The 16,541-nt window shown below is 31.5% G+C and overlaps 1 protein-coding gene across 6 annotated transcripts in view; it reads left to right on the forward strand.

Moving 5' to 3' along the window:
* The window catches only part of LOC113521401 (collagen alpha-1(XVIII) chain-like), a 225,684-nt gene that overhangs the window by 165,214 nt on the left and 43,929 nt on the right, over positions 1-16,541 (forward strand). For 4 of the 6 annotated variants that reach the window (XM_052898920.1, XM_052898924.1, XM_052898922.1 and 1 more), the window contains exons 4-5: positions 5,271-5,342; positions 5,743-5,793. In XM_052898920.1, coding sequence (XP_052754880.1) covers positions 5,271-5,342; positions 5,743-5,793 — 123 coding nt within the window. Of the gene's footprint in view, positions 1-5,210; positions 5,343-5,742; positions 5,794-16,541 lie in introns of those variants that run through there. The other 2 variants (XM_052898925.1, XM_052898923.1) reach the window with 2 other exon arrangements.

Below are 16,541 nucleotides of genomic sequence, written 5' to 3' on the forward strand. Positions count from 1 at the left end.
AGTTTGTAAGACATCTTTTTACTCTATTTCGATTTTACAAAATCATTATACTATACTTTTTCATTTATTACCGATTTTTAGAAAATAACAATGAGTGGGCAATAGTCATCCATTGCCCAATCATAGCAAATATATTTTGCTTATCCTTCGAACTACATCCCTCACTTTGGTTATTTAGTTAATTGTCTTGTAAAAATAAACCTCTAAGAGATTCGCCTAAAAAGGATGAAAAATATGAAAAAATCGCAAATAAAATTTATTCGTACAAGAAGAAAATCATTTTACTAGATCTCTTTAAAATAAATTCCATTAGATAGATCTTCTTAAATATTATAAGTTCTATAACACAATTATAAATTATAATAATAACTTATTTGATTTACATGCAACCTATCTATGTTAATATTACGTAAATCCAAATTTCCATTATAATTCCGGAAATCAAACATCCGATGGGATGCCTCTATTCGGGAACAACTGGCTAAATAAATATCAGTTGAACCCAAAACCCTTGACATCCAAACACAATTGCTTATGAATAGCTTATAACAACTAACAAAGTGTTAATAGCTTCGAGTTGAACTCATTGATGTTCGTGCTAAATTTAAAGTTCAATATGGTTAACTATTACGAGTATATATAACTCTGTTGCTGAAAATTCTCGCGTGAAATAGACTGAAACTAACAGTTTTGCAGTTATAGAAATGTCATTTAACCATTTAATCTCGTAAACCATATGTAGGTCAAACTTACACGCGCATGAAACTGGAAACTTTCGAAACTGTCAAATTTTGTATCCCTTTCAATTAGAGATTTAGTAAGATTTCATCTTACTATATAAAATGGAAATAGTTTCAAACAAGAATTCATTATTATGAATGACAACAACACTTATTCTGCTGTAAAAACAGAACTATTGTTTTTTTATAGGATTTGGTAATTATATAGCAATATCTGTATACAATATTTTAGTCTATCTTTATATTACTCCAATATCAGATATATTTAATATCGGTTATCCAATATATAATCGAAATGTATATTGATATCTGACTGGTATTGGCAATATTGAAATAAGTGATGACCTTTTTTACTGCCAATAGTGTCCAGAGAAACCCTATATATAAGAGTCGTACGTATATTATCCATGCCTAATTTCTTCACTTATGAATATGTATTATAATATTCCAAATTCCATTATATGCCACCAATTTCAAGCATCAACAGAATTAAATGTGATTTTTTATCCACTGTGTTATTTAACACAGTTGATAAAAAATCACAAATTATTTAATCCAATAATGCTAAGTTTAAATTATATCTTAACTTCGTAAGTAATTTGGCGTTCAAATTGATAAGATGGCCTAATAAAAAAAATTCTACTATTTAAACTGATTTTTTTAAAGAAAAATGTAGACAAATAGATCCAGCTATTTAGTTTACATGGGAGGCTCAAAATTTATTGACATCTTTTTACTCGTTTTAAAAATGAACAGTACTAATAGAATACTTAAAAGAGTATCAACAATTTAGGTTTCCCTTGTACTTATAGGATCATATCGAATTTAATTTTCACACTGCCTCACAAAATTATAATAAAATACATTGCTTGAAATATTGAAAAAAAAAATCTTTTAGTCCCAGGCTTTGGTGTCATGGAAATTGAAGTGAGGGCGGCGAAACTTTGTTGGCTTCGTGTTTTTAATTAAAATCCATTTGTAGAATTGAAAAGTTCGGTTTCATTGAGAAATGTTTATATCGAGAGAGTCAGTTCAATTGCGTTTTTCGGTTCTTTTTTGTTATATTATAGATACTAATTTATATACCTACACACTGAATTTGGGGCGAGTAAATATCGCGAAAAGATTTTTTTTCGTGTTACCAACAATATTCGCCGTTTTACTTCTTCCTATTCGAATTACAAAATGTGTTATTAAAGATGTTTGTGTATTTGTTCTCAATTACACGGCTCTATGGGTTTGAATGAAATAACACAGATCGACCATAACCTAGTTTAAAATATACTTCCATCTTAATATAAACAGGAGAAGTCATTAGTACATCTAGTTTATTACTACTAAATTTTACACGCTTATATTACGCTTATATTACTAGCTTTTACACTCGTAACCGGGATATGTTTACTGATCGGGATAAAAAGTAGCCTATTTACTTCTATATCCTATATAGCATGTTTATACCAAATTCCATAGTGATTGGTTCAACCGTTAAGACGCTATAAAATAACAAACAATGAAATTCACTTTCACATTTATAATATTAGTGAGAATTAATTAGTTATCCTTTCTTTTATTCTTTATTCTTTATTGTACACAAAAGGTTATTGAAATAGAAAAAACAAACAAACATAATAGTACACAAAGGCGAGCTTATCTCCAAAAGAGATTTCTTCCAGCAAACCCAATATTAGAAAAAATGACAGTTTATTAGTAGTTACAGTCATACATGTGTACCAATCGACTTTAATGTTATAGTTAAAAATATATAAATAAAATGTCTTTACAATTGAAAACACCGAAAGGTATAAATAAAATTAGTTAATTAATCAACACAAAAATTAATAAATGAGTATATTTACATTGTACAACGTAGAAATTAAAATATTATAAATAGCTAGCACCCTATCTGGGCTTCATATGATTTTATTGAAAATAAAATACAATACACATTCCTCGCTAATAAATATATCTCTGTACATCTTCAAAAAATTTAATCTTCCCTCTTTGTAATATTGGTTTAAATAAATATATTTATAAATATTATAAATATTAATATACTTATAATTGTAATAACCAACTTATTACTAATTATTTATAAATTATTATTTGCTTTATTGCTAAAAACTAATCTCTTCCATACAACCTTATTGTAACAAATTATATTATCAAATATATAGTACCTTTATACATACAAATATAATACATGAATCCACACAATACACAGCTTATAAGCTATCTTATATCAAATCTCCTCTACTAGTAATTCTAACTTGCAGGAATACTTGAATGAAGTGGATACAGGTTGCTTCAATTAATTAGCTCTATTCGTGTGTCATGGGGGTGCTTGATGATTCTCCGGTCTTTGAGATATGCTGATGAATTCACAAAAGCTAGATCTAATTACTAGACGATAGACATACTATGAGAATATGGCATTATATAGCTGTTGATATAGTTAATTTATATGATTAAATACGTGCTGTATTATTTTGGGAAATAAATGTCAGAATATCAGAGTATGTACAGACACAATTAAAAGAATGTTACCTTAAAATATATGTTAAAGACTTCAGTTTAATCAGTATTAATTTTAAAAAAATGTTAAAAGACTCCATCAGAATGGAGCTCCCTGCCGTATCAAGTGTGAACAAGTATAGTAAACTACGTGGTCATTATATAAAATATATCAATTTTTGTTGATGGAAGTCCTAAAGAAGCTATAGTTAAATAAGTGTGAATGGATTAACAGAAGTTGGGTATTTTTGTTATATTATTTGTTATATATATATATATATATATATATATATATATATATATATATATATATATATATATATATATATATATATATATATATATATATATATATGTCATATACAAAGTAAAATAAGTAAATATATTATTTAATAGTATAATATCTAAATTAAATGATCTGTGAGAACTTGTGCTTTATTTCTATTTATTACCAAGAGGCTTACAACCTTTATATTGCTAAAGAATCTATTACCTTACAGTTATTTATCTAATTTGATACGCGCATACTAATGGCAGCGGAATTAAACAAAATAATTGCAATCAACTAACTGGTGATTTATACTTCAAAAAAAATAATGCCTAATTTAGTAAATTATTTGGTAGACATCATAATGAAACATTGTGCACTATTTACCTTGTTCTTTCAAATATATTGGTATGAATATTATATCATTTTTACATTTAAATTTAATTATATAAATTTCTTTCACACAGTATACTCTGTGTGTGTTAATGAAATGGTAACCTGATTTACAGACACATGAATAAAAATGTTGACCTGTTTTTGGCGAAGCATTTTTATAGAGGCACTTTATTTATATAATCTATATTTAATAATAATATCTTTTTTGTTTCTAAACTGTATTTATGAATCCTACTGTCTAACTACTGTCGTAATTGCAAAAATTGTGAGAATGATTAGCTAGATACTTATTACTCTTTCACATAAAAGCTGATCGAATTTTAATGAAATTTGGTATACAGATAGGTTATCATTCTTTGGAATCAACTTCCAGCAGCAGTATTTCCGAACCGATACGACAACATAACCTTCAAGAAAAGAGTATATTCCTTTTTAAAAGGCCAGCAGCACACCTACAATGCCGCTGGTGTTGTGGGTAATCATGGGCGGCGGTAGTCGCTTACCATCAAGTGAGTGCATGCTCGTTTGCCCCCTGTGTTGTAAAAAAAAGATAGGTTATTTCCTAAACTCTTAATTTAGCATATATGATATTTTATATACTGATTACGCAGACCAAGCCGCGGAATACAACTAGTTTAAGATATACATATGATCCTATATGTTCAGTAGTGTAATAAGCCCTATAGCAATCCTTTAGCTTTAACCCGTTTTAAATTTAGTGCACCGCAACGTACGCGCAGCTTGACACGGGTGCGCGGATTCCAGTTTTGTTCCTCATCTACTTTTTGTTTCGAGTTATTTTAATGTGTCGTAACGTGTGTCTGATACAAGTGTTTATTGCACTCTGATATTACATTAACGATTTGCTTATTGCCACTAAATATATTACTTTATTAACGAAATTTTGAATATTTTTTACAGGAGAATATAAAATTTATAATTTGTAGTTTTCACTTGCGATCGTGTTAAATTATACAAAACTGCCTATCTTTTCTGTTTTTATATATTTTTTTCCATAAATATAATTTTGTAAATTGTGAATTGTGCTGAAATTACAAGAATTTCAAAATGATTTTTACAAATATACTTAATTCTATTAAAGTCAACAATAAAAACAACGATTGATAAATTCAAATAAATCTGATATAAATATTAATGTTGTTTATCAACCATTGAGTTAAAAATAAAAAAAAGTGTTATTCAAAAGAAAAAGCGATATACAGCAAAAAAAAATAAACACAAATATTCCATTTTTAAATCACTGCACACAGGAAGCACATGAAGAACGATCGATATTATCATTCGTTATGAAAGCAATATGGTGTCGTGTGTTAACATTGATTTTGATACAGGGCGCATTTCAAGAGCTCAAGTTATACGAGTCACCGTCACAAGCAGAGGTGCAATGTGTCAACACCTTTAAGGTAAGTGCAAAATTTTTTTTTATATTATAAAAATAATAATTCTTTATTCGAACTTAAATTAAAATTAATTATGTTATTCACGCAATTTGGAATTTTAGTATTTTAAAAGTGTAAAAAATAAAATATCTTATCGTAATATAATTAAAAAATATATTGTTTATTGTAGTCAAAATGATAGAAAAGGACAGGAATTTGAATTTTTTATTTTTTTATTTTAGTTGTGTGATATAATTAATAACTTTGGCATTACCTTTATATGATTTACAAACTATTAAGGTACAGTTAACCACATAAATAATTTCTTTTTTTTTCTTTATAATAATGATTAGGTTATCAGACCAAAAACTGAAGACTACATTGTCTGTTCCACAGAAATATACAATTTTCAACGTTTTGACAGGATATCGGTAGCGGCAACGATGACGACGAGATTGACATTGACAATTTTTTGGTGATTGATTTTTTTTTTATTTTATGTTTACTCGCTTCGTTTCACCATGCCGGTGTGTGACTGCTCACAAATTTTGTCTATTGCTTTTGTGAGCCGCCTGTACACCTTTAACATGAACTGTGACGTTACTAACAATCACTAATATATTAATTTGTGAATGTCTTTACATATAATTATGTTATAATTAATCCACTATTTTAACAAAGACATAACTTGTAATGCGATATATCGAAAGCTGTCTTATTTATAAACTATCAAAACAAGTTGAGAACTGCTATAATAATAAGTAAATAATTATTTTACTGTTCATATACCTAAAAACACTCAATAACCAACTTTATGTAATCGTTAGTATGATAGTTATTTTTTTTTTTTTATTAAAAGGTAACGTAAATAGGTTTTAGTATAGTCTAATACTAATTTTCTTACAATTGAAAACAAAATTCCTATAAAAAAATATGATAGCAATTAATGTTAACATTGTTACCTTCTATAACATGAAGCAATAAACAAGAAAGAAAAAGATAGACAAATTCGATAATTAAAACAGATTAAACATTTGTCGTTTATATAAATAATGCACAAAATTATATTTTTTTAAGTAATAACTAAATAATATTACGTACTGTTGGCGTTCTAATTTTCATCACTTCGTGTTCCATATAAATTAACGATCAATAAATTTATAGACAAAAAACTATATTATCTATATAAAATTTGAGAAAGCTCGGCATGACTATAACAAGAACATCTTAAATAAGTAGACAGATAATTAAAAACGATCTAGATGACATCTTTCTAATTCCCCTTGTGAGCCGCCTCCATTTCAGTTATTGTCATTAAAGTGCAATAAAGTACCCTTAAAATGTCGTAACAGTTACTTTCAGTTATGTGAATAAAAGCAATAAAAGACGAATTTCTTCTCTGTACTTATAATATGTTCGCATTTCATCTTAATATCAAAAGATGAAGTTACGTTCATAGTAACTTTGTAGTCCATATTCATTCTTATTTACGAGCCACGCTCTTGTTGGTGAAGCTCCTATCAATGAATTTGGGAGTCTATACAGCATTGTTAAAAAAGTAATAGGAAAAAATGTCCGTAATAGTTTTATTTTTTTCTATTTTCTATTTATCATATTTTACAATAAAAAAAATGTTACACATAAAGCCGCTTTTACCTCCATTCAACATTTAAAAAAATAACTAAAATATAAATATACGGTAGAAGGTTATCAGCATTAATTAGTGAAGAATGAATGAATGGATGGAAATAACAGAACACACGCATCATAATAAGTTTTCTCTATCTACCTACTTAATGTACTTTACAGAAAAGATATAAAATTCTCAATGCATTTTTAAGAACTAGTTAAGAACTTATAATGTATTTTTTTATAAAATCTCTAAACAGAGATATTATTACTTTTTAAATTCTAATGAATTTTGTTCATGGGATATAGCCTCTGGCGATAAAAAAAATAATTCATTTTCCGCATTCTTCTCGAAAACAAAAACAAAGAATACTTTAATCGTTATAAAATTATATGGACTAACTTCTCACTGTTCTTATTTTAAAATTAATAAAATGGGCCGATAAACAACGAGATATTTCACAGATATGTCACAGACACATTCTAAATCTAAATATTTAAAATTTAACGTAAATTTTAAATATTTAGATTTAGAACGCAGAATTATATGTGTACACAAAGTTTGCAATACAACTAGAAGAGGGAGGAAAACCGCGACTATGTTAATATAATATCAATACGAGAGTAAATACTATTCATATCAGTAGAAATCATTACAATCTGTTTATAAAATAAAAAAAAATACATACAAAAATCAAATTCTTCCTTTTAGAAGTTTATTTTTTATGCAACTTAGAATGGCAAACATGCTGACGGCCCACCTGATGGAAAGTTGTAACCTTCGCCTGTAGACATTAGCAGTACCATAGACATAACAGAGTATGCTGTTTCGTCCAACAAAGTAAAAAAGAACAAAAAAAACAAAATATAAAGTCTTCCTCTGGTAAAAAGTTATCTAAAAAATCAAGTATGCCATTCATATACGTTTTAAATTATAGAAATGGAGAGATAGAGAAAGAGAAAAGGTACGTTACGTTAATTTTCGTAAAATCTACGAAAATAGCTACAGAATATTATTTCATATATACCAATGTTACACTGATACCTAGTAATCATACATAGTCCGGTCAACGTCAACGTCAAGAGCTCAACAACAAACTTCGATTTCCATAGTCCATACAAAACGATAATGTGCAAACACTCTAGTCCCGGTCGTGTTGTATACAAACTTTGTGCCTCTGAATCGATACAATTTCATGGCTACAGTGCGAGAGTGGCTATTTTTTTTTTAATAAAAACTACTCTTGTAGTCTAACATAAAAGCTGGATTAGTATAAAAAGCCATGAAAGAACCAAAGTCAATGACATAGCCCGAGGAATAAGCAAGCTAAAGTGACAATGGGCTGATCACATAGCTCGAAGAACCAATAATCGAAGGGGAAGAAAGGTTCTTGAGTGACGACCACGTACGAGCAAACGCAGTGTAGGACGACCTCCCATTAGATGGAGTGACGGGAGGAAATTGCAGGGAATCAGTAGATATCAGGACCAGGACCATTCCTTATGGCAGTTTATGGGGGAGGCTTAATAATTAAGTTAATAATGATGATAATGAAATATAATAGATAAAACGTTAATAGAAAATATGAACTGTAAAATATATTTTGCTAGGTAAAAAATAGCGACTTTAGTGAAGTCAAGATCTCTCATTATTTCTATAATGTCCCCCTAATACTCTATATTCGCATCAACTGGAGCTCTAACAACGAATGTAACACACGCCATTACATCCGTATTACATCGCTAGAATATGGCTCTGTCTAAATTTAAAACATAAAAAGAAATCATGATAAGACGTGCCAGTAAACCAAAAGATGTTTCATTGACGTGATTAATTCACAAATATTTTAATTTAATTAGACATAGATATAGACAAAGGATATGAAAATTAATATCGAATTTAACCGCGTGTGGAAAAATGATATTTTTGGTTTGGCTACATAGAAATATGAGAAACGATGAGGTTAGACACAGAACAAGTTGAAAAATATATTTTGATAAATGATAGATATTCCGCCATGTGGTCCCGGCATATAATGGGTCATCCCTTTCTCGTGGATGTCGTAAGAGGCAGCGAAGGAAACTTAATAGTTGAGGGATGAACAACGTCTCTCAACAACTCTCAACGTCTATTTTAATACATCACCAAAACCCAACCGCGGTTGCCAACCCGCCTGTCATGCGTGGGAGCTAGTGGCAAAAATAGGGAGAGGCCTACGTTCGGCAGTGGACAGTCAACGGCTAATATGGCATGGTATATGATAGATATATGTTTAAAATGGATATAGCTACTTTCAATTTTGTTTTTTTTTTTTTATAATATCACGCCATATAAATTCTGATACTCCTATTCTCAGCGAATACAATAGTCCGTGAATGCAATCAACCGAATAGTGAATGTTCTACTCAACGGTTTGCCGCACTATAGCGAATAACTAAGTACTTTTTCACGCTACGTTTGAAGGATCCAAAGTTATATATAGAACGAAGGGAACACATCACAGGAAAGGCTATTCCGCAATGTTACGGTACAGTTCACTCAAGAGTTTTCAAACTTATTTGTACACGAACGCGAGCGGTTTACCTTGTAGGGATGCAGTCGCTGTCATCGTTGGCCCGTCCTTGAGGTGCGATATCAGTGAGTTTCAGTTAAATAGGTTTTCTAACATCTTTAACAATACAAAAGTGCTTTATAACAGGAACTATAGTAATAGGATGGCAGTATTATATCGGAAATCATAATATTGATAATTTTAATGAATTTAAATTCTAAACCGCTCTAACTCAAACCATAACCTTCAAAATCGGACTTACTCGTGCAACGGTAGTCTGCACTAGTCACGTTTACATTGTATATTTAGACACAAACGCAAACAAATTACTATTTGTACTCCAAACGATGCAAGTAAATGACGTTGCAATTGACGATTAGATTTTAATAAAGATTACAATTTATCAACGGTCAATTGACATAAAAGATTACAAAAATCTTTTTTTTTTTCAACGAATAGAGGGTAAATTTTTTCAGATATGTACACTGCCTCAGAGTTTCGCAGCGCGGTAACAAATTATTCAGAATTACATTTTTAATGTTTATTATTATAATATATATTTTTTTTATTAATGTATTATGTCATTATAGTGTTTTATTTTTGGTTTTTGATAAGTGCATTGGTAATTTTATAAAGCTAAGCATATATATATGTGTATGTATATATTATAAACAAAGAAATATGTACTTTTGTTCATAACAGTCAAATTTGTTGTAACTACTTCACGTTGACTTATTTTTAGCGTCTTCAAGGAGATTTTCAATTCACATGTAATTTATTTTATTTCTAGAAGTTGTCTATTTCATTTTTTTTTTTATTTTTAAAATCCACGTGTACGATGTAACGCGCTAAAAGCTATAAAAACATTAAATGTCTGACCACCCTTGTAACTTGTATTAAAGTAGGCACTAAAGAATTTTCCAATAAAATACTTTTTTACGAAAATGTAAAGGGTTAATTCAATTCTTCCTTAATTAGATCCTCGATTGGAAACGGAAAGTCAAGAAAAAAGAGGTGATGAAATTAAATAAAATGTTCGTTCAATTGACGTATTTACATTAGTTTTATTCGATTTTATCTTCAAGTTATTTATACATATGCATATTTTTATTCTGTAATAATACATTATTTACATTTAATTAATAATGTAAAAATGTTAACTATGGGTATATACCTGAAAATAAAGTGATTTATTATTATTTTTTAAATTTCACTAAAATTCTCATCTCCCCTCTTAAGGAGAGGAGATGGCAACTAACCCCCGGCAGAAGCACAGTCGGCCGGGGTTCAGGGCCCCAGGGAGAGAAACCGGCGTACAATGCGGGCAGAATCTAAGAGCACCGCTTTCTGCATCTTTCCCGGGAGTGAGCCGCCTCGGAATCCCAACCGTCTGAGATGTTGTTCCAGACTGGTTGGGATAAGACCGTTCACCGACATAACGATTGGGATGATTTCGGTAGATGTCACCCCCCACATTTCGGTCACCTCGTGAGCCAGGTCGAGATATTTTCTCTTCTTCTCGGTTTCGGCTTTCACGAGGTTCTCGTCATGCGGTATGGTGACATCCACCAAAAACACCCTCGAGAGTGCCCGATCCATCACCACGATATCAGGTTTGTTCCCAAGAACGGTCCTGTCCGTGATGATGGATCGGTCCCAGTAGAGCCTTACGCTGTCGCTTTCGAGGACCGGCTGGGGCTCGTACTTATAGTACGGCAACCTCTCATTCGCGAGGCCGTACTTCAGAGCTAGCTCTTGATGGAGTATTTTGGCTACCTGGTTGTGTCTGTGCAAGTACTCAGTGTTGGCAAGAGCTGAACAACCCGAAAGCACATGTCTGAGTGACTCTCCGGGATGGCGACATGCCCGACAGATGTCCTCAGTGCCATCCTTCAGAATGTGCTTTCGGTAATTGTTCGTCTTAACCACCTGATCCTGTATTGCACAGACAAAACCCTCGGTCTCTCCGAAGAGATCACCGAACTGTAGCCAGTGCACGGAGGTCTTCGTGTTTACGTACGGCCCGTGAAGGGCTTTGAAGAACCTTCCGTGCAACTCCTTCTCTTTCCATACGGCCTCCCGCTGAGAGGTACCCAAAACTTCGGGTTTTCGCCAGTCCTCTTTAGCCAAAGAAAGAGGGGTGAATCCTTTGTCACATTCTATGACCTCTCTATGCAAACCCTCGTCTATTTTCTCCAGAAAATATGTCCTGAGGCTGTCAACCTCGCGGTTGTGCATGGTCTTAACACTTAACAAGCCTCGACCACCAGCCTTCCGCGGGATATACAGGCTCATGACTGACGATTTCGGGTGATGCATTCTATGGAGGGTCATAGTTGTGCGGACTTTCCGATCCAGGGCTTCGAGATCGGTTTGAGACCATCTGAGCACGCCAAAAGTGTAAAGGAGTACGGGTATGACCCAGCCGTTATAAGTTATTATTATTATTATTATTATTATAAACAATTAGTAATAAATTTTACATCTCACATTCCACGTACATTCCATATTCAAATCCAGATTCAAATTACATACATGCCTAAATGCCAAATTTCTTTCGATTCTATTTAACGGAATATCTGAAAAATATAACGAAAAAATACACGTTTTTCAACTCTTTCCTTTCCGTGACTGTCGTAGAGGCGACTTAGAGAATTCAACGGCCGGGGATGGGCAGTGGCGTCTCTCTTAAAACATCACCAAAAGCCAAACTGCGGTTGCCCACCCACCTGCCAAGCAGGCAAGTTCTTACAAAATGACCCTTTATGGGAGAGGCTATGTTCAGCAGTGGACAATTACCGGCTGATACAACAATCTAAATTACTCAATGCAACTTAAATTTTGTGAAAAACGTGGGTTACAACTTTTTCATTGACTTTTCTATTGAATTGTTTTTTTTATAAGTAATATTTAAATATGACTGTGTTCAAAGAAAGCTTTGTACTATGGATATTAAATAACTTATAGACATAAATACTTTTTTTATAAAAACATACAAATTATACATAGAAAATGCTTAGACTCAATACAAACATATACATAAATACAAATGTTTATGTTGTACGAGGATTAAATGCACGACCAGTGGAAGGTAGAGTGGTGTAAGATAACCAAGTATTTCTTTTTTATCCCATTTAACAAATTTTATCATCATATCGATCAAAATTATATGCGATTAACTTAACCTAACCTAACCTAACCTAACTGAAACTTGACTACTTCTATTTTGTATATTTTTATCTAAATCCTATTAAATTTCATACATAAAGTTCATATATTTCGCAAATAAAAAAGGAAAACATTATAAAGAAAATGTTTACAACTCAATTGGACAGGTTCCACCGCTTCAATAATTTTTACTAGCAACTCAAAAAGCCTAGATAACCACAACCCACACATTTCAATTTGAACATGAAACGAAATTCGAAATCCCAAGGTACAATTTGCAAATTCGCACTTACAAAATGGAATTTTGCGCCTTTTCGCATCATCACACAATTATTGAAATTTTTCTACCCTCCGGAAGTTCGGTGACTTTTGTGTAGCTGCTCATCTGTACGGTCAGCAAAAAACTAATAATAATAACGGACCTTATGCCTTTGAGATAAAGTTCAAAATTGTTCGGTTGAATGTATTACTAGAGTTCGAAACGAAACCATCAAAGCGAATATTGCTCGATTTTTTTTGCTTGCTATAAGTACAACAGAAACAATACAAATTAAATTTAACTTTTTCCTCTTACAGTACACTTAATAAATGACGTTCATTTGTGTTGCTATTTTGTCAAGATAGAGATTTTTAATTAATTTAATAGTATGTATGTGTGTACCCGATTTTATTATCACCATATCAGCCATTAACTGTCCACTGCTGAACACAGGCCTCTCTATTAGGGGTGTTTTACCAGTAGTTTCCATGCTTGGCAAACGGATTGACAACTGCAGTTAGGCTTCGGTGATGTTTTAAGATGGACGCTGCTGACCTTCCCTCGATTATTAAGTTCCCTTAGTCGCCTCTTACGGCACCCACGTGTAAAAAGGAATGGCTCATTTTAAGCCAGAACCACACGGCCAACCCGATTTGAAGAATTGAAATTAAGGAAATATATAATTAATTGAATTAATTAAGGTTTACTCTGTATTGATATCTGTGCCATACAACTCTTATATCGACGTTAAAAAAGTATTAAGTGTCGCATTGACCAAACAAGAATATCCGCAAAAGAACCAAAGTAACCGACATAGCCTGAAAGATAAGCAGGCTGAAACGGCAATGGGCTAGTCACATAGCTCGAAGAACCGACAAGCGATGAGGAAGAAGGGTTCTTGAGTGGCAACCCTGTACGGGCAGATACACTGTAGGACAACCTCCCACTAGATGGAAGACGACCTGAAATGCATTGCAGGGAATCAGTGGTTACAGGTGGCTCAGGACCGTTATTTATGACAGTCTATGGGGGAGACTTATGTCCACTAGTGGACGGATAACGCTTGATATGATGATAATGATGATGACAGCCATGTCGCAAAATGACCAACAACAGAAATTTCTTTGCTTTATATACTTCATAACTTTTAAAGATTAACTTCTGTCGTTTTATATTTTTATTTATAAAAATTATGATAAAAAATATACATAAAGATATTAACAGTTTTACTACATTACATATTCACTATACTCTCTGTTATAACTTATTGCCCCCTTTTCATTACGTTTCATATTTTGTTTTCCTATAAAATTCATTAAGTATCGCTCAAAATATTTTACCTATTCCACGTCGATATTCTGCAGTAATTGTACTTGATTTTTTTTAGCAATAATAGTTAAATTTTTGAAATGACCAAATCACCTCATATAAGTGACACAATGTTGTATTGTTCGGTCCTTTTATAGCAAAATGCCAATGAAATGGCTTATAAAACCACTAAATGGCGACCACAGTAAATGTATGATGGGACAAACGATTTGAATTGGTAATTAATTGTGAAATAGTCCATAATGTAGTTGCCACATAAATTATTTATTACAGATAAAACGTAGTGCGTTTGCTCTATAATCTGGACAGAAATCCCACACATTTTCAGACCTATTAATTTTTACTTTATCTGACATATGTACATTTTTGTGCAATCATTTCAATTTCGGACTATTTACAGAAATTACTGTTTACAGAAAATATCAAAAGCCAAGCAAAATTTTTAAACATTCATATTGGAACAAAAAAAAACTTTTTCCATATTATTAAAATATTAAATTTAATTTAAAACAAAACCAGATATCATACGAAAATCTAGAACTCTTTGTTTCTTATCATCATCGTCATACGTTCACTGCTAAACATAATCTTTCCTCATAGGGGGGGGTCCAATAGTTGCCTCATTTGGCAGGCCGGATGGAAACCACAGTTGGGATTAGGTGATGTCTTAAGAGAGAGACTCCAATTACTCGGCTATTAAGTTCCCTTAGTCGCCTCTTTTTTCTCATTTTCTGTCCGCTACTGAATATAGCCCCCCCCCCCCCCCCCCCTCATAGACTGCCATAAGAATGTCCAGAATCACCTGCATCCATTAACACCCTACAATGCATTTGATTCACTTTAAAATACTTATAATTTAATATATCTTTTTGAAGCATTACTTTAATAATATAAAGTGGCATTGATGTATGGATAAATGCAGCCAATGGGTGTCATATATCTCAATCCAGACTAGTTTTAAATAAATTCTATATCAACTCATTTGGCCAATGTGATAATAGTAAATTAGTATCATTCTTTTATGGGGACCCATATTCGAACCATGGAACGTTAATGGGCCTTTGTGGTACCGTATCTCATTTCACAATAGAATCACTACATGCAACTTAAGTATGATTAGTTTCAACATTGGAATACCTCAATGGTAATAATACTTCCTTTACACCGAGCTGAACTGTACACTGTGACAACATTTAAAGTTGTTATCGGATTTTCCAAACAATAAAAGAGAATATTTATTACATTGTATCGGAAGTTTTGAATACCCTGCAATGGATGCCAGTTGAAATAAAATTGGGGTTTCAAATTCCTGTAATACTTGCATTACTATGTGTATTTTGTATACCCTCTATTTATATTAAACCTGTTTAAAAAAGGAACTTTTACGGCATGTCACTCGATATCTTATCCAAGCCTGTATCGGTTCTGATTAATCGTTTTAATCAATAAGGTTTATTGACTCTCGTGTAATATGAATTTTACTAATTTTGTTTAGAAAGAAGTCGATTTTCTTGTGAAATCAAATACAAAATACAAATTTGTATTCGAAGACTTTCAAATCCCTTGATTTTTTTAGTATAATAAATTATAACAAATATTATATTCTTTGCATAATGGTGGAAAATTCCATCATAACATTGAATGCCCAAAAATTATATTTTTTATTTAAAATAACAAATCACTTCAAATTGATCGTGTCTGGATACCTTTTTGATATCCATTGCAGAAAAAAAAACATAGCTGTCAAATATATTTTTTTAACCATTTATCCTTTAATTTTAAATATGAATTATATCACCTTGATTGGTTAAATACCAATAAAAAAATCATGCAAAGAAGGGTTAAGAAATATTTTTATATAAATCATTGTTACAGAAACTTCAACAGAAAACCAATCTTGCCCTTAAAAGTGACATTAAAGCACTGGCTACCAGTAAAAAGCACTGTAGCTGGTTAACTTAATAGTGTAAAACAATAACAATAAAAAAAAAACAAGTGTTTACTGAAAATATCTATACGATCAATACTGTCCCAAATATCACACTACAATACATAATGATTTTATAATGATGAATATGTATTCAGAATCTAATAACTCCAATACAAGTCCTTAAAATTTATATTCCCATATAAAAGTTGCACCCAAAAGTGCTTATACGTAGGATAGTACATGAATAGATTTGATTTGTTAACGGAAATATAAAATTCATTGTAACAGTCATATTTTTATGAAAATTGTAAGAACATTTTACACGGTCTCATGGCAGTATCTTCCAGACAACCTTT

This window comes from Galleria mellonella, unplaced genomic scaffold (genome assembly GCF_026898425.1).
Source record: "Galleria mellonella isolate WM207_F2 unplaced genomic scaffold, CSIRO_AGI_GalMel_v1 utg55, whole genome shotgun sequence".
NCBI lineage: Eukaryota > Metazoa > Arthropoda > Insecta > Lepidoptera > Pyralidae > Galleria > Galleria mellonella.